The sequence below is a fragment of the Ochotona princeps genome, chromosome 1 (assembly GCF_030435755.1).
Source record: "Ochotona princeps isolate mOchPri1 chromosome 1, mOchPri1.hap1, whole genome shotgun sequence".
Lineage (NCBI taxonomy): Eukaryota > Metazoa > Chordata > Mammalia > Lagomorpha > Ochotonidae > Ochotona > Ochotona princeps.
The window spans coordinates 12,673,849-12,699,032 of record NC_080832.1 but is presented as its reverse complement, the minus strand read 5'-3'; the positions used below and the strand labels follow the sequence as shown (position 1 = coordinate 12,699,032).

At 37.4% G+C, this 25,184-nt stretch overlaps 1 protein-coding gene across 1 annotated transcript in view; it reads right to left on the bottom strand.

Annotated features, from left to right (window-relative positions):
* Nucleotides 1-25,184, bottom strand: part of SYNE1 (spectrin repeat containing nuclear envelope protein 1) — a 465,933-nt gene that overhangs the window by 347,665 nt on the left and 93,084 nt on the right. Inside the window, exons 4-10 of the mRNA XM_058663996.1 lie at nucleotides 19,090-19,185; nucleotides 16,658-16,741; nucleotides 13,065-13,157; nucleotides 12,331-12,509; nucleotides 5,590-5,786; nucleotides 4,448-4,557; nucleotides 1,225-1,275 (exon numbers count right to left, since the gene is read on the bottom strand). Coding sequence (XP_058519979.1) covers nucleotides 1,225-1,275; nucleotides 4,448-4,557; nucleotides 5,590-5,786; nucleotides 12,331-12,509; nucleotides 13,065-13,157; nucleotides 16,658-16,741; nucleotides 19,090-19,185 — 810 coding nt within the window. The remainder of the gene's footprint in view (nucleotides 1-1,224; nucleotides 1,276-4,447; nucleotides 4,558-5,589; nucleotides 5,787-12,330; nucleotides 12,510-13,064; nucleotides 13,158-16,657; nucleotides 16,742-19,089; nucleotides 19,186-25,184) is intronic.

Below are 25,184 nucleotides of genomic sequence, written 5' to 3'. Positions count from 1 at the left end.
TTTGGGCCACTGCTATCCATGCTGGAGACCCACATGGAGTTCCTGTTTGTGGATTTGGCCTGGCTCCACCCTGCCTGTTGCCCTTTGAATAACAGACAAGCAGAAAGAATCTCTCTCCTGCCCTCTGCCTCTCCCTCTCTCTGCCTCCTGTGTCCTCACCATGATCTGCATTACAAATAAATGATTAAATCTTAAAATATTTTTGAGTGATTTTAATAAACAACCCTTTCTGGTAGTAGAAAATTTTCTAGCCAATTGCAAAAGAATGATGGAGCTGTTTATTATCAAATATTCTGCTTTCCTAAGAGAAATAAACTACAAAACAACCCTCAGAGCTCCCGAACCCATCCATCTAGATGCCTTTCAACGGTCATTTTCACACGCATTCAGCAGACATGAAATATACATGAAATATACGTGCCTACAGAACACCTGCTAACCTTCAGACGTCTAAGTGGCCAACATTCTCTCCCTCTTCCTCTCTCTCCTTTTCTCTCATGCTCAGTAATAGATTTAATTTATTGTACCATGTTTCTGCATAAATTTGTACATCATACAAACTCAATATTTTATATGAAGTTATTTCTGATTTTGTATTCTAATGTTAGCATAAAGTCTACTATATCAATATATTTTTTACCTCACACCTAAAAGGAACATAAAGAAGGATAGAAAAGCACTTAATTTGGATAAGCACTTAATTTGCTTGGGTAGAAAAATTTGTAAACATTCATTCTAAAAATATCTCTGAGCACCAATTACATCATGACCATAACTAAACCATGTAATCCAATAATGAAATGGAGGAGGTATCAAGAAATGAAGATTGAGAAGCTAAATGAAGACCAACATTCTAAAATGATTTCCCACCTACTATTTAAAGACACAACAATAATTCTCTCATTTTGCTTTTTATTTTCCATCTTACACTTAAATAAACATAATTAATGGTTAATTTTGCCCATTAGTGATATTATATGTTATTAAAAATAAATTGATAACATCTTACAATTAGAGATTAGTAAGTAAATCCATGAGAGTGGCTCAAATTGCCACTAACCCTTAAAAACAGATGTATGTTATCTCTTATGTTAGAAAAAGACAAACATGATTAAAGCATTAAAAGAAATACATAAAGATAAATGCATGCAAAGAAATTGCTAACAGGCTACAGAATGCCAGATGCTTTTTAAACAGGCCATTATTCCATCATTTAAATCTTACCTTAAATATATGGATACAATTTGCAAAAGATGAAAAACTTGGAAATATTTCCTAACAACGTGAGAGATAATATATAGATATATAACATAAATCAAAGATTAAGATCATATAAACATAAGAAAAATTAGGGGCAACTATCTAGAGATAAACACATAATAATTTTAAGGATATAATTATTCAGGATTCTATCATTGATTTTGAAAATATAAAAATGTTCCATTCCAATAAGGCAACAAAGTTACCTAGCAAATGATATTTCAATTTTAATTTTAAATAGCCATACGTGACTATATATACATATTTTATAAATCTGTCTTGATTGAATTAGCATTAAACATATCAAAATATTTGGATTTTTAAAAAGGAGATACTTTGGACTCTAATTTTTTTTCCTTCCAAAATACTAACACATACATTTTTTTCTAGCTAAATTAAGACTATGTTGTGCAATATAAAAATGCAAGGATTAAAAAAACAAGACAGGGCCCAGCACGGTAGCCTATTGGCTAAAGTCCTCGCCTTGAGCGTGTCAGGATCCCATATAGGTGCCAGTTTGTATCCCGGCAGCCCAGCTTCCCATCCAGTCCCCTGCTTGTGGTGTAGGAAAGCAGTCGAGCACAGCCCAAAACTTTGGGATCCTGCACCCATATGGGAGACCTGGAGGAGGCTCCTCGCTCCTGCCTTTGGATCAGCTCAGCTCCAGCCATTGCGGTCACTTTGGGAGTGAATCATCAGATGGAAGATCTTCCTCACTGTCTCTCCTCCTCTCTGTATATCTGACTTTCCAACAAAAATGAATAAATCTTTTTTTAAAAAAGGCAAAGTTTAATATGTGAAAGAGATAAGCCAATAGGTACATTTTATTTATTTAACTGAGTACTAATTATGTTATGATCATCATAAGCAAACAAGCTTATCAATTGGATTGGCTGAAGTTAAGAAGGGATGATAATATCCATGTCCAGTTCAAAAAGTTACATTTACAAAGGTGTCCATAAACTATTTAAATAAACTCATAAAGGTGATACAGAAATCAAGTTCACAAAACGGATGTCTGTATTCATGCCACATTTTTACAACACGAGTGAGAGATTTACTGGAACATGTTCAGATGTTCCAGTCACTCGGAATCCACCTAGGCTGTAAAATCCTCATACTTTGCTCGTCAGTATTCGGTGAGTATTAAATTGCATGCAGAAAATATAAATTATGCATCATAAAAAATTTACACTAACAAAGAGTTTTAGGTGCTTATGCTTTTTATACAAATACCACGGAAAATGGCAGCACGTGTAATACACGTTTTACAAAACTATTTGTTTAGAGAACAAAAAAAAAATTAAAATCCTCTTTGGAAAAGGATATGCAAAATTTGCATAAAATGGTCAGAATTTATTTTTCAGGCAGCTAACGGTAAAGTATCTTTAGTGAAGTGAATCAACAAGCTTACATCGGGAATGGCTTGTTCCACGTATCTGAGATGTTTTCCACTAAACCGATGCTCATGGCCACCACCTAAAGCCTCTCCTATCTCTCACAAGTTGCCCACCACAAGATTTACTTTCCATTGGTCAATATCAGGGCAACTAAAACAGTAAAACCTCAGAAACCAAATCAGTTACAATTCCAGTTCAGCAATTTGAAGACTCTCTATGTAAGACACAGATGGAAATCTCATTTTCTCAATATGGGGGAAATCCAATGTGACTTTTGATAATTTGCTATTTATGCAAAAAAAAATCTCTGACCAAATACATTCTCAAAATCCAGAAAACTCCAAATGACTCCAAAATGTTCATACCCGTCTCTGCTGGCCTTTGCAAACTTACTTTTGCTTTTACAGTGCTTCTTACAACCATGTAATAGGCTGAGTGTGGGTGTGTCACTTTCATGGCAACAAAAAGGAATTTCTGACACTATGACCTTAAGGGACCAACAGCGCTCTGTCAAATTAACTTACCCAAGGGACTCAGGGCCACCACTGCCTTCACCTTCCTGCTCTGTAAATCCTTAGTGTCTATCCATTAGTGTGGTTCTCCTGAGATTTTTCCTTCCATAGATCTTTTTCTAAACTTACTTAGGGAGCACATTTTACAATATTTTGTTTTTCTTGCCCTTCCTCATAATTTCTTTCTACGCTGGAAACTCCAGTTGAGATCGGAGCACTGAAGAAACAGTGCTTCACGCAGCCCAAAAAGTCCATTTCATATTGGTTGGGTTGTCATGTTGCCATATAGATCATTTACGTTCAGCCATCAATTCCTCTCTCAACAATTAAAAGCAAATACAACTGAACAGTATTTGGAGAACACACCAGGAAAAAAGACATCCTGGTTACCAGGTGGAAATGTAAATGGGGACCTTCTACGGAGGAAGCTGTGAAACATTTCAAAAGCACAAAAATATCACATATCCATTGACCTGAGAAATCCACTCAAAGAGGGCTTATCACAGATTCTTTATTAAAAAATTGCAGTAGGAAAAAATCAGAAATTTCCATTCATTAATGTTGGATAAATTATTGTGCATACATATGATGACCTACATGGTTCTTTTCAATGTTAACTTTAAAAGGTGACTGTGAAATCATATGAGTACTAAGATTCTTTTTTTCATATATTTTGTGTGTAGACATAGACACAGCAAAATACTGAAAACCAACATTATCCTATTCTAATTGGATGTTAAGAAAAATCATCCGTTTTTTTTGCAGATTTAGTCTCTAGAATGTCAGATAATGCCTCTTTTCATTTGTCCCAAAGTTTAAGAAAGTTACAATAATGTATATGTCATTTGACCACTGTTAAAAGTTGGAAATTTTAACCAGCATCAATAATAATAACTTTACAAATTGTGTCACAATGCTAGTCAGTGTGAATGTATCCAATACAATCTGAAAGTCAAAATTTGATTTCATTAAGTCACACAAAGCTAAGGGATTTAACGTGCACCAATGTGATGGATGTGAAGTTATTTCAGCTCTCAAAACACTGTGATGGAGTTCTCAACACTGCTACAATCTTCAACATTAATCAACATCATACGTCTAAAATGTACTCAGTGTTTTTAAAGAAATATCGAACTATTTCTTCCCCATTTGAAGATAGCTAGTCCTTACTTGGTTAATATAAAAACTGATCAGTTTCATATATTAAAAATAGTACAATTAAAATCTGAGTGACTTTGAGTGCACTACCAATACTTGACATAAACAAAGACCAACCTCATCCTCCAGTCCCTCAGTGCCTGCACTGTAGATGTCGGGGTAATGTTTCAGAAACTGGGCAACGTAGGTCATGATGGACTTCTCATCAGGTTTATCCACATCCACATCTAGAAAAAAAATAAAATAAGATGTAATAAAATAACCAGCACAAAGAGTGTTTCACTGATACACACTTTGAAATGTAGCAAATTTGCCTGCAAACACTGTCCTAAATGAAGAAAAAAGAATTTGTGAAAGAAACATTTAGACTTGTTAATAGGCTAGATCTAAAAAGGTGAGACATTTTAACAGATTTCAAGTAGCACATGTGTCATTTGAGTAATTCCAACATTAAGCCGACAGGTGTCAGGCCCTGCACCATGATTCGAGCACTCTGTTGAGTTATCAAGCACAAATAAGAGCTAAATTCTAGAATTTGGGTGAGTGGTATAAAACTGCTTGCAGACTTGATGCTGAGTAACACATGAACAATATCTATCAAAATGCGAATTATTCGTTCATTGTGCCCCGCAAATTCTGCTGTGGAAGTAAATGTGGGGCTTAGGTTCAATTCCTAAGACAGCTCTTCACTGGGAGCAGTCACTGCATATACCACCGTCCCTTGAACAGTGAGGCACTCTGATAGGCAGACAATCTGAAAACATCTCAGTCATTGTGGTTTTGAAGTATGTATTTACTGCAAAATCAGCAAAGGTTTAACAAAGACACTTACACAAATGTCTTTGTTAAATCTTTATTTACTTGAAAGAGTTACACAGAGAGGAGACAGAAATCTTCCGTTTTTTGGTTTACTCCCCAAGTGCCTGCAACAGCCAGTGTGGCACTAGGACAAAGTGAGGCACTTCCTTCACGTCTCTGTCGTGGGTGGTGAAGGCCCAAGCACCTGGACCATCTTCCCATGCCATTAGCAGGCCACTGGATTGCAAATGGAGAAGCTGGGAAGTGATCTGGCTCCCATACAGAATGCCAGCATTCCGGGTGGTGGTTACACCCACCATTCCACAACCATGCCCCTTTATACAAATTTAGTTATTATATCTGGAGTAATAGTACATGAAGTGCATTATTTCTGGCTTGAGATAGGACACCCAAGTCCAATGCGTTAAGAATATACAACTACCCCTGGCTATTTCAGATACCTTCGGGTTCTAGCAGCCTGGGGATTCCCAGTTGGACTTCAGCAATGGTGAATGCTTCCTCCAGATTTTCACGGTTAGATCGACCTCGAACTTTCTCCAGGTCCACCAGTTCCGGCCGGATTGCATGAATGACGGAATGAAAGGCAACTCCACTCCTCCAACTCCTTCCAAAGTCCTTCACTTCCAATCCAGCCTGCCTTTATGTGGAAACACAAACACACACACAATCATGTCACATTCTCACTATACATAAGCTCTGCTTCATGCTTCACGCAAAACCCACTGCTTTTCATCAACAACGTAGAGTTAGCTATATCAATTCTGTCTTTAAGAGAACAAAACTCAGTGTAATAAGATCACAAATTTAGTTCTGTTCTAGTGTTTCCTATACAAATACTAGATTTTTCAGTCTTTGATGGCTACTAGTGCAGCTGAATTAGAGTAAACACATTAGAATATACAAATTTAAATGCATGTGATTATGGATCTAAAGTGGCCATTAAGTACCCTATCACCCTCATCAGTCCAGACAGTAATTCCAATTATCTCATCCATCAAATGTGATTTTTTTTCATCCATTTTTTAATTACTGTGAGGACTGTGTCTTGGTGGTAGAGCTGTTGGTGGATTTGATTGGTTCTAAACCACTTAAAATTTAGACTAGGATTCAAACTGGGCACAGAAATGCAATGCGATCATGAGGGAGTTTTTTCTTGTAGAACTCATCAGTGAGAACAGCAGCTCCGCACGAAGAACTGGCATGTTTTTTCTGAGCTCCATGGCAGTCCTGAGTAGGTGGAGAGTATCAATAGGACTATTGAACTAAGTAAACGCAACAGAGCTGGTGATCTCTCAGCTTATTCTGAAAGATTTAGTCCTAGTAACTGTACAATCACTGATTTAAAAAGAAAGGGGTTTTTTTGCTAGATTTTCCAATTTTTCATTAAAAACACATCCTGACTAACAGAATGAATTTAATTGGTAAGTTTTCAAAATTTCTCTTAGCTAACTTCAGGTTCACTTTAAAATATTTCTACCAATATGCATTCAGTTGGCCTACAGTATATTGTGCTAAAAAAGGTAGCATTGGACTTCATCACTGGCTTCAAAGATGAGTATTTCAAAAAATAACTTCATAAGATTCCAATAAATACAAAACAATTTTGAAACAGTTTTTCAGCATCTCTAATTTCACATGCAATTCTTACCAGCATTGGAATTCAACTGCATTGTTAATTTGCCCTTATTTTCTATTCAATTATATATCATATCTACCTTATCCTAATCTTCCTTTTGCATACACCTTATTATTAAAAATTCTTGTCCCCTGAATTCCCTTTAAATGAGCTTTCGAACAATTACAATAGGATGTAAATGGAACAGCTACTACCTAATAGTCAATGTGTGATTAGATATTTTCTGATTTTCTTAAATTCATTTGCTAAAGCCTTTTTCAAAAAGAAAAAATATAATATTTCCTGAGCATTTACTACGTTGAAATAACTCAAAGCGTTCAGTATATTTTCTTTCTTCTGTATTTATTACCAAAATATTTGCATACATGCATTTGTAAGGTACTCCGAAAAGTTCATGAAAACAGAAAGAACAAATTCTATCTACTTCATTTCTCACCATAAGCTCCACAGTTCAAGGCACTTATGCAAGAGATGATACAAGCTATTGAGTTCTTCCCTGAGGAGCAGTACTGGAAATTTGACCCTGTTAATTCAGTCTGGTTTATTTTAATTTCTCAAGAAAATGAAATGTCCTTTATGTGTTTCTTATTAAAGCTTTTATTTTTTATTTCATTTTTTTTCAGAAAGTAGAGACAGCAACTGTGAGATTCCTCATTTGCATTTAATTCACTCCCCAAATGTCCCCAGCCAGTCAGGTCTGGGCGTGGCTGAATCCCAGAGCAGGAATTTCATCATGATCTCCCAGACGAGCTGCAGGGGTTCAACTTCTTGGACTATATTTTGTTTCCTCCCTATTCTTACCTGCAGGAAGCTGGATTGGAAGTGGAGCAGCCAGGACTCCAACAAGCACCCTGATGTTAGCAGTGTTACACTCAGCAGGCTTAATCCACAGTGCCCCAATGCCAGCATTTCGTTGGGCTGGCACTGGGGCCCTTTCTACCACTGGTTTGATTGTGCTTTATGTTCAAGATCATCCTGGCAAGGCTTTGCTTCATCTCATGTTACAGTTCTTACAGAAATGTTTCGGGATGTCAATCCCACTTTCTAAACATTGCCATTGAAAGCTGTGCTCCTGTCCGCTCTTCTGGAGGTATTCCAGTTTTGGTACCAAGAGTGGAAAGTTTATGCAATTCTGACTGAATGATTACAAATGATGACGTTGTGCTGTTCCTCCTAGTAGTCACTGATGACCTTCACTAAGGATGCACATGACTACAGCAACAGGTCTTTCCTTTCTTAAAACAAGCTATGCATTTGTAAATCTCTGATATATTTAGGTCATTCTCCCAATAAGCTTTTCATAAGACACGAGTAATTTCATCATCCTTCCCCCAAACTTTACCATGTATTTGATGAACTTGGTTCAATCTCAGAAGAATGTATGGCTCTTTTCAACTGATGTCCTTCTTACTCCATTAAATTAGATGTTGTAAAGAAATTTTATAAAGAGCTGGTATGGATTTGCTTCGGTATAAAAATATTTGAAACCCATGCATTTTTTCATAACACACATGTGCAAGAACTTCCTGAACACTGATGGTGTTATGTATGTGCGTTTACCCACTGTGTATTAGTCTAATGCAGTTTTTAATATTTTCAAAAACTCGTAGTGTTATTCCAAACTTCTCATTCAAGAATTTTGCATATATAAACACAAAGAAAATTTAGATACAATCCTTAATGAAGTCATAAAGTTTATCTGGTTTACAGGAATTTCTGACCTGTAATACACATTTAATACTACTGTAAGTAGTATTATGTCCAGTTTTATTAATTTGGTATCATATTAACATTTATCATAAAATACAATTGTTCTTAGACACCAACAGGTTTGCAAGTATAAGGTTATATGCTGTTATTTCTGGACTATGTACTGACAGGAGATGAAATCAATTTAAAAATGGTACTTACAAATCCTGTTACTGATTTTTAAAATCTCATTCTTAAATATTAAATTATATATAAAAATGATGAGTATACTGTGACAATCCAATGCTGTGTGGAGTAACACTGACAGCTACAAAACTTATTGCAACAGCATCTTGACAAGGATATGTGTTCTCCAACCCAGCACCTTTCTTTTATTTCCAACAGAGATCGACAAAGCCCAATAGAGCTGCAATCAGTATCCAAGTGAGGTGGGAGAAATTTTTTAAAGATTTATTTTATTTTTTATTGGAAATTCAGATATAGAGGGGAGGAGAGACAGAGGAAGATCTTCTGTCCAATTAATCACTTCCCACGTCACCCCAATGGCCAGAGCTGAGCTAATCTGAAACTAGGAGGCCAGAGCTTCTTCTGGGTCTCCTACACGGGTGCAGGGTTCCAAGGCTTTGGGCCATTCTCAACCACTTTCCAATGCCTCAAGCAGGGAGCTGGATGGGAAGTAGGGCTACCAGGATTAGAACCGGCACACATATGTGATCCCAGCGCATGCAAGGCAAGGACTTTAGCCACTAGGCTGCTGAAATGTTTTATTTCTACTGAAACATTTTATTTTATATTTAGAAATATTTTATTTCTACTGCAGACTCTGAAGAGTCAGAGAGCTTTGCTTTAGGAATCTTTCTGACTGCTCTTGAATAATAAATACACATCCCAAATTAGAAAACTCTTAAGACATTCTAAAATATCGATTAAATTGCACAAATCAGTAACATTAATTATATATTCTTAGTGTTTTTCTCTTCATTTTTGCTGTTCATAAATGAACTCTGTGTAATGCCTAAATGTTTTATAACAATCATTTATTTACAACTATAAGCAGAAACAGAAAATTAGATCCAGTTAAATTTAGACACACAAAACAAGATATAAAATGAGTTTTATATGTCAGGAGAAAAAATCAAATTAAAACTTCTATGTGAAAGGATTTATCTTGATCACAATTAAAAGAACAAATAAATTACCATGGGGAAAAAAACTCCTAATGGAGAGTAGTCATTTATCACTCACCATTGTAACATCAATGTTTCTACATGTACACTTGTTCTGACTATAAGCAAATGAAAGCCAGAAAAACATAATCTGCCTATGAAATCAGAGTTGAAGCCACTGCTTTGGCATAGGCCAAGCCATTGAGTACAACTCCAGGTTCCCACATCAGAGCTTCTGTTGGAATCCTAAATGCTCTACTTTCTATTGCTGTTCTTTGCCAGTGCACTTGGGAAAACAACAAAGGATGGTCCAGTCTTTAGACCAATCCCTGTGAGACACATGGCAGGAGTTGTGCACCGTGCCTCAACCTGATGCAGCACTAGTGGTTCCAGCTATTTGCACAGTGGATCAGAGGATGGAGAACTCTTTCTCATTCTCTCCTTCACTCTGCCTTGGACCTTTAAATAACTCTACCGGACCTTTAAATAACTACTCTGAACACAAATGGCCCAAACTCTCCAATCAAAATGGATTGGATTAAAAAACAAGACCCATCTATTTTTTGCCTATAACATCTCACCAGCAAAGACACACACAGACTGAAAGTGACAGGATGGAAAAAGATACCTCACACTAATGGTCAGGAAGAGTGGATGTGCGTTGTCATTCTGATACCAGTAAAAGTAGATTTTAATGCCTAACCATGAACGGAGATGAAGAAAGCCATTGTACAATGCTGAAGTGATCAATTAGGCAAGAAGATAGTATAGTGAATGTAAATGCACTCAGTGCCAGGGTGCTTGGCTATTTAAAACAATTGCTAATGGGTCTAAAGGGAGACATGCACTCCAATGCAATCATAATAAGGGACTTCAACATCTCACATTTATCAATGGACAGATAAACTAGACAGAAAATCAACAAAAAACAGTCAAGCTGAACTATACCACGGACCAAACAAAACAGATATCTACATTTCATTCCACGGTTGCAGAATGCTTTCATTAGTGCACAGAACATACTCTAGGATAAATTCTTTATTAAGCCATAAAGCACGCATCAAGAAAATTCATGAAAAATAAAATCATGCCATGTATCATTTTCTGACCACTATGGAAAGAAGCTGGAAACCAACAACTCAAGAAATTGTAGAAAACATGCAAGTACATCGAGTTGAAATGATATGCTACAGAATGAACATAGAAGTGGGTCATAGAAGAAGTAAAAGGGAAATTTAAAAATTCCTGAAAATGAGTGAATTTGACAGCACAGCGCTTTAAAACTTACGTGATGCAGCAAAAACAATGTAATCAGCGAAATTCATAGCAATCTGTGCCCATATCAAGAAACTAGAAAAGCTCAAAGTAAAGGATGTTTCAATGCATTTCAAGGACTTAAATAAATAACAGCAGGCTTAAAGTTAGAAATAGTTAAAGAACAAACAAAACTGAAACCAAAAATCAATGAACGTAAACAATAATTTTGAAAACAAACAAAATGGATACACTGTTAGCCCATTCCTCAACATACTAAGGCAATCTATGAGAAACGCACAGCCAGCTTCACACAGTGGAAAATTTGGAAGCAACTACGGATGGCCACTCTCACTGCTCATATTTGAGATAGCTCTGGATGTTTTAGGCACAGCTATAAAGCAAGAGAAGGAAATGAAAGTGACACAAACTGGGAAGGACAGAGTCAAAGCCTGCCTGTTTGAAATGGCATGACTCTTTACAGAGGGCACACATGAAACTCTACTGAAAATGGAACTGGGTAAATTTGTAGGATATGATCAACACAGAAAAATCAGAGGCCATCATAGACTTCGAGAAAACCTGTACGGTCAGTTCCATTCACAGTAGCTGCAAACAATGTAAATTCCCTGGCATAACTCTAATCTCTAAAATACAATGAAATTTACAAAACCATTGAAGAAATACAATAGATGATATCAAAGAAAAATCTGCCTTGTTCGTGGATTGGTAGAATTATTAATGTCAAAATATTCATGCCACCAAAATCAACTTATATGTTCAATGCAATGGCAATAAAATACCTACAACATCCTTCTATAGAAATATGCTAAAATTTATAAACTATTACAATCACTATGAGGGATGGTAAGGAGAGTCTTCAGGGATCTGAAAATGGGTCTATTACATGATCATATTGTTCCTGGAAAGCTAGACAAACAAAATGAAATTGGCATATCAGAGTTATCTTTACACCCAGATTTACTGTGCTTCAATACACAATAATGAAGATATTAAATCAACCTTGATGTCCATCAATAGTTGAAGAAAATATGCTACATAAACATTATGGAAACTTATTCATTCAGAAACAGAATGAAATCAGACCACCTCCACAGAGTAAGCTGAACTGGCCATACGGGGTCCTGTGGTTTGGTCTGTGTCGTGTGGAATCTTGGGATCCCTTCTTTCCAAGCATGCACAGTTATGTTGTCATAATTACAGCCAGTACTTGGCTATACTGAATTCATATTCAAGAACTCAATCCTGACTTCCCACATAGGTTTCAGGGATTCAATTACTTGAGTCAGAGCCAGATCTCCAGCACAGGTACCCAGCGACGAATTCCAGGCATCAACCCTAAACCTAAAACACGCTCCAAGGGTTACAAATTTAAACAAAGTATTAATACTTACTTGCCAGCTGCATACTGAACCCACTTTAGTAAGGTCTTCTTGGCATTCCCTTGGAGCTTGGTGGCCACCTTGCGTTTGCTTGGTGGGCTGGCAGTCTCTGTGCTGACAACGCTGTCCACGGAAGAGGCACTGCCAGACAAGGACTGGAGCTGTGGCAGATTGCTAGTCAGCTCTTCAATCTGTGTGCACACGGCAGTAGGAATGAGCTTAGCTTTTGTTCCACGTCTAGCTTTTTTCTAATTAGACGTGATTAATGTTGATATCTTTAACATCTTTGGCAAAATGTACGATTTACAGGTTCTGAGTAGGGTTCCTCTTACGTGCTCACACTGTCCTCTAAAACATGCTCATTCAATACATTGACAAAACTCAATGGTTACAACAGTGATTTGGGATGGAACAGCAAGTCAATTCTACCCCTCTTGTTGAACAGAAACTTATAAATGTTCTATCCCAGCAAAAAAATGAAAAAAAATTTAACCCCATGTACAGATACATATAATCTTCATTTTTCAAACTGGGCACCTCTGCTGGAACTCTCTAAGAATCAGAGATACCACGTAGATCACCTCTGCACAGGAGAAGACAAAATAACCTCCTGCTATTTAAAAGAAATGTACTTGTGAAATTCTTATTTCTGCTACATTGAGCATCAATCTCAAAGATACAACAAGTGAATGACTCCCTTCATGATACTATTTTGAGTAATGAAGAATCAAACTGTATCACAGTACCTGAAAATAGAGAATAATAGTCCATATCAATCCAAGAACTATTGAGGGTCTGCCATCAGCTATATCCGTGGAGTTAATGTTGACCAATTTAATCTGTTTAAAAAGAAAAATCATACTAGTAGCATGCGAGAATAGTATAGCTCATTGAATTGTCATAATCAGAAATTTATTAGACATCACCAAGGTTTGGGCATGCCTAGGTAGTCTTCCACATGAGTCAGTAGATTGAGCCAAAAAACAAACAAACAAGCATGTGGTTTCAGTGACAACTCCAGGTGTATTTGTTAGGTGCACACAATAAGAATAACTGTAAGACTGATTTTAGAGTAAATCTGGAAAATATAACATCATGCAGGAAACTACCAACAACAACAACAAAAATGCCAAACAAACAAACAAAAAGGGATTCTTCACGTTTAGAGACAGAATGACAAAGAAATCAAAGGATGAGTAGCCCAGGAGGATGCACTTACTTTGATGTTTGTTACCAAGTAGCATCAAACTCAGGTTCTCTTTTACCTACAAAAATCTGGGGTTAAGGATTCTAAAAGTTGTACTAACCGGTGATCCTCTGTACATGGACTGACATGGAAAGCAAAAGGAGAAGATGATATACACACACGTCAACAACCTTTCAATTTCCGAATCATTTGCTCAAAGGAAATAAATACGTCAGCAGCAAATTTGAAAAAGCAAAGGAAATTTAGGAGACAGTGAAATGGACAGACTTTGGCATTCATTTCCTATCTTTGAGTGATGAAAACGATGAGGATTGTAAGAAAGCTGACAATTTGCTACTAATTGTCCCCTTCCATTCCTTTTGATGTTTTCCTAAATATTAAGCGTTACTTCTTCCATCCCAGCAAAGTGACTTGTGCAGTATATCAGATGCCATAGCATTTGACCAGTAACTCTTCATCACCCTTCACATAATGCCCAAACAAGAAAGAGAAAGAACAGAGCACTCCAGAGACTTCCAACACAAGTCAAAGCTGGAACATTTATATTGCTGTTGAAGACGCTACTTCAACAACACATTTCTTCCATGAGAGTGCCTGGTTCTGGCGTTCGACTGTAGCTCGTTGTCAATACGCACCCTGAGAGGCAGCTCAAGTCCTTGGGAACCTGCTTCCCACAGCTAAATCTGGATTTAGTTTCCAGACCTCAGCCTCAGCCATGACCCTGACCTGGCTGTTACTGTTTTCTTGGGTAATAAGCCAATGAACAGAAGCTCTTTATCTCATAAATAAGCAATTTTTAAAACAATTTTTAAAGCAATTTTTAAAATTTTTAGTCTTTGTCTTCCAAATAAGAAATCTTTTCAACACAGATTCAATGAAGTTTATTAATAAGAGAAGTTCAGAGTTTGTGACGGTTTACCGTAAGGATATTTATCTGAGATGCAAATGCATTATTTTATCTCCATAGTATAATATTAAAATCTAAGTCTTCAAATATTTATTAACTGATATGTCACGAAAGGCAGTTTTCTATGAAACTGCATAAATTACACCTTTGAGAAGGTAGTGTACTAAACATATTTTTAAAAATCATGAAGATTTTGCTTTTACAAAATTATCAACATGAAATATACATCAGAATAAAGTAAAGCTTTATTGTTATGCAGCTGAAATAGAAAAATACAAGGCTTGAGAAATTAAACTTATTTTCCTCCAAGCATAACTCAGTTTTCTATGAAAAACAAATGCAGGGTGAGCAACAAATAGAACATTCAGTAAGAATAAGGGGACAGTGAGATGTTCAAACTTTCTTGGGAAACTATGATTGTTTTTTGTACTATTTAAATGTCTGAACTTTTTTGGGAATGGAGTTTGCATAACTGACTGAAAAATTAAGTGAATTCACTGTAGTAGCAACACACCAAAATGTAGATTTTAAGGGGCAGGTTTTCAGTTTATTCTGGCATTTTCCAGAATTTCTGCTTAATAGAAGCACTCATTCATATATTTGTGGTGTAAGTGAATTAATTTTAGTACACATGAACTGAGAAAGAGATAATCCAATTATAGTTTCCCAGAACTTCATGGTTATCTACTTATAAAGCTGATCTCCCGCAAATTGGAACGGTCAAATTTCAGGTTGCTTCAGCCTTTTCCACAGAAATCACAATTATGATTTGTCATTAACTAGATATTTCTAATATTAAAGCAATTATGCACAATTATAAATGGCATCATTTTCTGTATTTGAAAAATATTAAGAGTCTATAGGGCCATTCAGAGAGAGACAGAGAGATATTAAATAAACTCTGGCATATTTAGGAGATGGAATACCACACAATCTGTGATTATGATGATCTGTATGAACTGCCTTAGGTCAATTTCCTAAATGGGAAAATCAAAATACTCTATGACATGCTCATCTTAATGAATACAATAGTGGATTATATGAAAACACAGCTACTTCACAAATGGAAATAGAGAAAGGAGTTTGGAAACTAGCATCTGGTTACCAGGAGGGGGCGACTGGAGCTAACGGCCTGGGAATGAGAATAGAGTACTGGGCACAAGATAGGACCTCCTGCCTTCCCTGAGCATAACTTAATGCCCTGAAACCCATGGAATGTGTCATTCAACAAAATAATTAAAATCAACCAGGACATGTGTACCTGTGTGGGAGGGCAAAATGGAGTACAAGTAATAGCAAGTGAAAATAATTGTACTACAAATGAGTAGCACAAACTCACAGAAGGGGATGGAGAATAACAGAACTAATCTAGAGCTGAGAGATCTTGAAATACTAAAGACAAAAAAGAAAACTGTATGCGAAAGTTATTTTCCAGGTGGTATATTTATTTGTGAAAGGGCATTGGGTTTGCAAGTCTGAAACTGTTTTATGCATACTAGAACTGAAAAACTAGGTGAATGTAGATTAGAACCAGGTTTTTCATTAAGAAATAAAAGCAGGCATGTAGGGCTGGAATAAATGCTGTGGGGTTGAGTTAGGATACAATGCAGACATGTCAGCTGGAAATAACCAAGCACACCCACATGGGAAGGAGACCAGCAGATGTGTACATATAACCAAGCTGGTAAGTAGATACACATTCTAGAACTGCCTGCTGGGGTGGCCAAGCAATACTGACACTGGGAGCAATAGGTAGACACCCAAACTGTGTTTTCTGTTATCATCTATTGGCCCATGAAAGGAACAAATCCTCTTTAGAGAAGTGCTTGAACTCTGGCCTGGGGTAGGAAAAACGTAAGATAATTCTGGAATATCTATCATTTTAGAAAATTGAAACATGATTCATAAAGGTTTGGACCACATCAGGATGGTGCAGGGAACAAAAAATTCTTAATGATCAAATCTAGAACAGGAGAAGCAATAAAATCATACCAATGGTAATGTAACAATTAGATCAAATAAACATGATGAGTCCATACTGAAATACTAACTGGATAAACAAATGGGTGGAGCATTTTTATCCTATGGAACAATTTCAATGAATTAATACAGCGAAGAAAAAGGAAATACAATTTCAGTACCATTACATTGGTACTGTGGCTACATATGCTCTTCAGACAGCATGCCCACACCTTCTCAGGTACCTGGTGTCTTGTTCCTCTTACCTTCCGCCCTTCCAGGAATCTGAGTGCTGTGCCGATGTTAGCCACAGCGTGGATTCGCTTCATACGGCGTCCTTGTTCACAAGGCTATGAAAAGTCAAAAATTGGAGGAAATCATAATTAAAATTAACACACACACATACACACACGTATATGTATATATATGGCTATATGTATGTATGTATGTATATATATATATAAGGCTATTAATATGAGTTCAAATGTGCTGACGGAACGTTTGGGAGAAACCAACATTATTTCATTTCTATAAAGGTTAGTTATTGTCTATAAATACATGAAGGAATGCTCTTAGCACTTTCGACGATGTATTTATTTATTTAATAAGCACATCCTTTTTCAGCTACTCTGTTACTCCATTAGTCACATAGGCTTCTGCTGGCCCAAGAACAGATTTTCAAAACCTGAAGTCCTCCCACATGAAAAGATGCTCAGGGTCACTGGCCATCAGGGAAATGCAAATTAAAATCACAACAACATTTTATCTCATCCAGTTAGAATGCTATCTTTAGAGAATCAAAAATAACAGGTTCTGGCAAGTAACTTGGGGGAAAGGAGCTGTAATCCACCGTTGGCATCAATGTCAACCAGTCTAACCACTATGGAGGACTATGGAGAGATTCTTCAGAAACTGGGAGGACACCACTCCTGGGAATTTACCCAAACCAAATGAAATTAGCATGTAAGAGAGTGAGCTGTTACCCCTATTTATTGTGTTCACATACGGAATCAATACAGATACTCATCAATGGATTTAAAAAACATGATGTATTTAAAATGAAATAGACACGAGACAGCTGAATGGTACCTTATAGCCATTTTAAGGTATATAGCAGTCGGTTCTGTATATAAAACTAAAACTGAAATGTCAATGGGCTAATCATAGGTTGTGGTTAAGAACTTGGTTTTTTTTTTTTTTTTTTTTTTTGTAACACACTGGTTACTCACAACCATGTCAATTCCATAATGTTGCAAATTGCTGTTGATGTTATGTCGGGACTCTTGGTTGAATGGGATGATATTCTGCCAGCTCTAACAACAGACCAGAAATGGTCTCCCCAAGAGACTGTTCAACCCATCTGGACAATAAATAGCTGGACTTTATACTTGGTATATGTTTACAAGGAAAGAAACTTGATTGAATTTGAACTGTAATACTGCATCAAGGTGGAGGAAGCCACTAGGGGGGAGGGGCGTGGGGCGGGGCAGGGGGATTCCCAGCGCCTATGAAACTTTCAGGTGCCTTTCAGCCACCTGCAAGGCAGATGGAGTAAGGGTTGGTAAGGTAGGCAGGAGAGAAGGTGAGGCGGGAAGTATTACTATGCTCCTAAACCCCACCGTGAATGACATGAAGCTTATTTATCTTATGTAAATAATTTAAGTAAAACATAGGCCTGTGTACAATATGTCTCAGAATTGGTCCACTGTCTGAGGGTCCTTCAGGGTGTGGAATGTAATTTGTGGCTGGGATAAAATCCCTGAATCGTTAACCCAGAAAGTTACTAGCAGCGCTTAAATTGGGATGAAATGTCATGCCAACACGTCTAACATCCAAAGGGAGCGGGGATGGGACATGAAGCTCCAACAGCATTTGTTGTGAAGTGAACCAGCTATGTAAATGATTTGCACAAAATTATTTGCATTAAAAAAAAGAGTATTTACAGAGCTTTTTTGAAATGTTTGCACAAAATTAGCTGGAAACTTCAGTTCAAGTAAAAATAATCTGAAAATCTTGGTCATTTAAGTCATACTGACCATGTAGTTCTTGTTGAGATACAACAGTTTAAAAATATTACTCCCCATTTCCTGAAATCCCATTTCCAATTATAATAAGCAATATTTATAAGTAATGTACATTTGTATACTGTTTATCACACTGCTGCTCTGAAAAAAATACATGAGCAAGAAAAAATATTTTATTGTTCGAAAATATACGAGAAATATATTTTACAGCTTACTGACAAGGTTGTTTTCCATTCTGCTGCCTCACAGAACATAAAAACAAATAATCCTGAACATGCTGTTCCTGTTATGAATGACTGATGGGGGAGAATGTTAGCTAGAATATGAAACTGCTACCATGAAAACACACAGCTACATAAATACGCAGCCACAAACTAACAATCCATTTAAGCAGACAAGGTGAAGTAGATGTGAATTTGCAACTCATCTTCCTAGACAAAATCCTGACACAACAGTTACTACTCTTAGATATAGAGTCCTGTTTTAAATCCACTAGGAGTGTGAAGAAACCAGAAGGGAAATGTATTCCATGCCCCTCAAGTGGCCAGAAGCCCAGCGCTTCCGTAAGACCAGAGTCTCTTTTGCAGACAGAATTCCTTATGCTCACAATAATGCATTCCCAAATTCCAAGTGGGAAGAATTTGACACTACCAATCCGGAAAAAGAATTCTTACCAGTTTCTGCCCAGACAGGACCTCCAAGAGAGCAAGCAGCTTAATACCATCTTTCATGTCTTCAAAAAGGTCATCCACCGCCATGGGAGGTTTCCGCTAAAAAAAAATCAGACGAAAAAAGTCAAAGTAAAAAATGAAAAGAAGAAAGAAAAGAAAAAAGCAAGCAAAGAAGTCTCCCTCTAATCCTGGCTATTCATGTGGTGGAATCTGCAAAAGGAATTTCTACGTACCTAGTTCTTCATGTTAGTTAACATTGCCAGTAGCTTATTGATAACTCTAAGAAAAATCAAGCAGTGTAAGAACAAATTTCAGTGTTACACAAAACAGCAGGAGAACTACAGTCCTCAGTGAGCTGTTCCATATCATGTCAGGAACTAGAAGAGAGGCGCTCAAGACCTCAAACATAAATACATGGTAAGGATATGCAAATTCTAATTATGGTTACTTGATCAGTACCTGTATGTAAATGCATTACATGATACATTAATAAAATTATAGAACCCTTGTGGAAATTTACTTTTAAAAAAAGTGTCGATAAAACTCACATCAGAAAACTCAGACAATTCCAACGCTAGACCCTTAACACAGACATGAGATTTTTTCTTGAAACAGATATTTTGCTTTAGAAGCAACTTTACTGTGGCCTCTCCAGCCACAGCCCTTGCAAGGGCACGTTCACCACAACTTGCCACAGCTCAGTGCTGAACCACAGACCTCAGCTTTCTGTGGGACACTTGGCTGTGGTCAGCTTCCCTCCAGGCGGAACCTAGGAAACTTTTTGAGGGTGGAATTGAATCCCAAGGACCATCATCCCAAGAGCAGACTGATGATCACAAAAAAATAATAATGCACTGCTGGGAAAGTAATCCAAAGTCATGGTCAAATTTGCTAGGGATTTTTCTTTTGTATGAAGGATTTTAAAAGGATATTAAAATACTTACTGTACTGGAGTTCATCAAACCTTCTGAGATACTGGCTTATGATAAACTAAGGCAGCAATGATGTTAATGCTGATTAACAGATAATCAAATTCTTACAGAATCATATTTTTTTCCATTTACCACCTGAGTTGAAGCTCTATAAGTTTCTTTATTTTCACGGAATTTTGTTGAAGGCCTAATGTTTAGATTTCTGATTTTCAACTTCCTTTCTTTAAAAAAGGAAAATATGTTCTATGTAGAAATACTCACTCATCAAATGTTTTATTGAAATGTGACTTTTTCCCACCCACTGATTGGACCATTTATATATCTCTTTTGACTGCATGATTTTCCATCTCTGAATGGTACCATTCTATTTTAAAATCTATTTTTTTCTCCTTACGAAATGAGCAGCTGAACACATTTTGTGCTCATGCTGTCAAACACATGTTCAAAAATAAGTTTTTACTTTTAATAGCTTTCATTTAAATTCCACCACTCACACACCATCTTACTTACATAGCAAAAAAATGTAATAACCATACATCCTAAGGTTATAAATAAAATTACTCAAAATAAATGTCATCAATATAACATTTTGTATAATAAAACTACATAGTCATAAAATGTGGTCTATTTGTCTCTCAAGGTGTTCATTTGTAATCTCGTTATTTATAGAAAATAAAACAATGAGGAAAATACCAAAATGAGTTCATGTGAAGTCTGTTTTTATGCATTGTTAATCTGTATCCACAGGTACAATTAAAGTAGGACATTTCCACAAAATAATAAAGATTCAGACAAATCCTATCCCACATTTCTGCAACAAATGTTTTCTCCTACCCCAGCTCCATTCTCCTATTATGTTGCACTTGTTTGGGCCTGCTCTGCCTGTAGGTACACACTGCTGTCTCCCTCGTGTAGGAACATTTTCCTTGACACCCCCCACCTCTGCTTTGCCCATTTTCCTCTTTTCCCTTCTGATGTTGAACCTCTACCCTTTTTCTCTGAAGCTACTCCTTGGCACAGTGCTTCCCTGGGCTCCTGCCCCGCAGTCCAATAGCCTATTCACCTCCCCGCCTATTGCACTATTCTTTCACAGATACTCCTCACCCCATGTGACCAGCCTGGCTAACTCAAAGCTCACACACTCACCCTCTGTGCTTGCAGACTGTGTCTGTTCATCAAACTCAATCATGAGTCCTCTGATTTTTACAAAATGACAACTACTACATTGATCTGCAGACATGCAGTTGTTGAATCCTTCTTTTCAGTAAGTGTGCTCCACTAGACATATTTGAGCACATGCTGAGCAGGAACTCACATATAGCTAGCTGACTGACTGAATCCAAACAGTGTGTGAAACCAGAAATGTGGTCCATTTGCAAAAACAAAAACAAACAGAACACACAATTTTAGTCATTATTGGATATTTTCACCATTGAATCTTGTGTAAGGTACTATTTCTATATGACAACCAACTAGAAAAGACTTTTGTTATTGTGATTGCATTTATTTTTTTGTAATGTTGTTTTAATAGATCATCTTTCCACTAAAATGTTTCTCCCGTCATAGGGTCAAGTGACTGCTGCACCAGTGTGATTGCTTTGGTAGGACTAGGGTCATAGCGTTGGAGCTGAAAACAGTTAGAAAGGAAGTTGATGGACTGAAGCCTGTCTTAACGGAAAATAACTGTGGGACTTTGTTCCTATTGTTTTTAGTCATTAGACTGAAATCAAACACTCCTCAAGATTGCACTTTTCTTTTATACTGTGAAATTATGACAAGCTCTTCCTTTTCTATAGCATTTGGGAGAATAATATTCCTCCCTGTCCTTCTAGGCATGTTTGGTTTCACCACAGTAGAATCAAAGCATTTCATGCTGAGTTGAAGATGTATCTTCTGCTCATTGAGGGAGATGGAGAAGGGTGCAAACGAAAGAGTGTATACTTCCTTCAGTGCTCTCCTTTCAAAGATGGACTTCTGACAGCTTAGGAAGTGTTATACTATTATAATAATATGGGGAAAATCAGTGGGGGGAGCGAATCTGCAGAGGACGTAAGGGAAATCCCAGAGCCTACGGTACCGTGTCATAAAACTAAAACAGAAAAAAAATAATCTCTCTTCAACCTAGACTTAATCCTACATTTGGGCTCAAAAAGATTTTCTGGTCTCTGACCATGTCTAGAACCTCAGGAAAAATACGTATACGATGATGCTAAAGAGCTGCGCATGCCTGGCTATTCCCTTTGAAATCTGCTCGTGAGACACATTCAACAGTTTTCTTCATTTCTGCTCCTCCTTTCTATTTTGCTATAGCAGCTCCAATGATAACACAAAATGAGACTCACTCATTGTCTGTTAGGATTTACAAGAGGTAAAAGGGTTCTTATTAACTTTATGCAATCCAGATATACACAGATTATCTCTGACCTTTTCCTATTTGGGGGAACATAAACTAAGTTCTAGCATTTTGTGTAACTTACATTTGTGTGTGGTGGTGTGGCAGGGTGAGGGGCCGGGTAAGGGAATAATCTTATCTCTCTCTACTAGTCTACAAGTATCATGCCATTGAAGGATTTATTTAACCAAACAGTCCCAACTAGAGAGCATTATGTTCAGTGAAATAAATCAATCCCAAAAGGACAAATATGTGTTCTTTCTATAAGGCAACCTCCTTACAAAATACAAGCTCAATGGCCTTTTCAATATTGTTTTTACTATGTACCATGGGTTTCTATATTTTTATTTTCACTTCTTCAATATGTTTCTCTTACTAAATTCTTCACAGACTCATAGGTCATACAGTAGCATCATTTACTTCAAGAAAGTTTTTTCTTTTCTTTTTCATTTCTTCAGCAACACAGTAGCATGTTATTTAACTTCAGGTCATTTTTCTATTTCTCTTCCTGTTGTTGACTTTCTTTTATGGATTTTCCTTCAAGGGGTGGTATAATAACTAGCTAATAAACTACCATATTGAGAAGTGAAGATAAAATGCAGTGTGCATCTGTACATATCTCGAAAATAGGATGTTGAATGCTCTGCCATGGTCCATATCTACAATATCAGGATACACTTAAATAGGAGAATGATGGATTTAAACTCCTTGTGAAGGACTATACAATTGTAATGATATAGAGGAAATCAGTGGGGGGAAGGAATTTGGAAAAGAGGAAAGAGAAATCCCAGAATCTGTGGAACTATGTCAAAAAATAATAAAAAATAGCAAAAAAATGTAGAGTTATAAACATATGGAGAAAGAAAGATCTTCCAGCTGCTGGTTCACTTTCCAAATGGCTGCATTAGATTTAATAAACACTGTGCAGCGACTATGGAAGCATATGTGTAAGTACATACTAGCACTGACATAAGTGAGCCCAATACTCAACATCCTCATTGGTCAATATCCATCACACTGCATTCTTGACAATCTTACTGAGCTCAGCTGGGCCCATCCAGTTCTGTGACTAGATCCAGAAGATGTTTGGGATCCAATTTTTATTTTTATTTGAAAGTCACATTTACAGAGAGCAGGAAGCACAGAGTCAAGAGCTTCCATCTGCTGGTTCACTCCCCAAGTGGCCTCAACAGCCAATGCTGAGCTGATCTGAAGCCAAGAGCCAGGAGTTTCTTCCAGACCCCCCCAAGCAGGTAGGGGGTCCCGAGGTTTTGATCCATCCTTAACTGCTTTCCCAGGCCACAAGCAGGGAGCTGGATGGGACGTGGAGCAGCCAGGGCATGAACCGGTGCCCATATGGGATCCCAGAGCATGCAAGGTGAGGACTTTAGACAATAGGCTACCACAACTGACCCTCAATTTTTCTATGACTGTGATTTAAGGACAAATGTCATCAGGTCTTGGTGCTGAGATCCCAGAGCCATTCTGACTCTGCCTTCTCAAGGCTGGATTCACGAGTACGCAGAGAGCCCTAGAACCATACTGTCTTGGTGACTACTTATAATTCACATCACCAACACATGTGGTTAGAGATAATTACAGCAGAACATAACACTAAAACAGGCCAAGGGAGACTACACAGGAAAAAACACACACAAGCTTCCACAAGTGAAGCTTCTTCCTTTGCAGTCACACAGCGAGGCACTTAGCTTTCCCAGCAGTGACTGTGTGAAAACATCTGCAAGGTGCTGCCCACTGAACAAACTCAAATGTCAGCATCCAACATCTTCACTGAGGGCACGTTCCACCTTGACATCTGCTACCTAGCTAACGCAGCTTTCTCTTTATCATCACCAGCCTTCTCCTGTAAGCACCATCACCACCAGTAAGAAGAGGTATTAACCACAATTACAGGATGCATCTGCCAAGATATGATCAAAGTGCTAAAGTTCAGTGAAGTCCTATGGCATCCTAAACCAGAGTTTATTACATAATTGGTTCAAGACTTCAGGCACAGGAAAACACCAACGTCCAGCACAATATTCCAAGTAGTAAAAAGATCTCCGAAGCCAATCAAGGGCAGTTCCAAAAAGGATAGTCCTTTGCATTGTACAGGAGCTGAGCAACAGAGAACTGTTGAATTAACTTTTTCCTGCCCAGGGCTTCTCCTTGAGAGTGAGACATCCAGTATCCTTTCAGCTAATTTTTTTTGTTTTTTAAGATTTATTTATTTTTACTGGAAAGGCAGATCTACAGAGAGCAGAAACAGACAGAACAATTTTCCATTCACTGATTCACTCCCCAAGTGGCTGCAAAGGTCTGAACTAAGTCAGTCCAAAGCCAGAAGCCAGGAACCTCCTCCAGGTTTCCTGTGCAGGTGCAGAGTTCCAAGGCTTTGGGCCATCCTCTATTGCTTTCTCAGGGAATAGGCAGGGAGCTGGATGGAAAGTGGAGCAGCCAGGACAAGCACCCATATGGAATCCGGACATATGCCAGTCAAGGATTTTAGCCACTAAGCCATAGCACCAGGCCCTCAACCAATTTTTTCCTACTTAGTTAAATCATCAAAGGTTTATTTCTTACTTGCAACAAAACAGTGCAAGCAACATGTGTGTATTATTTCTTATTATTTTGCAAACAATGTTTTGAGTGGAACAATTTACAGCTCCTTGCCTTCCCACTCTCATTCAGTTATGAGATTCTTATTAGCAACCAAAAATAAATTGCTTCTGTAAGGTGGGAGAATGCATGTTCAGAAGAAACTTAGTGCACTT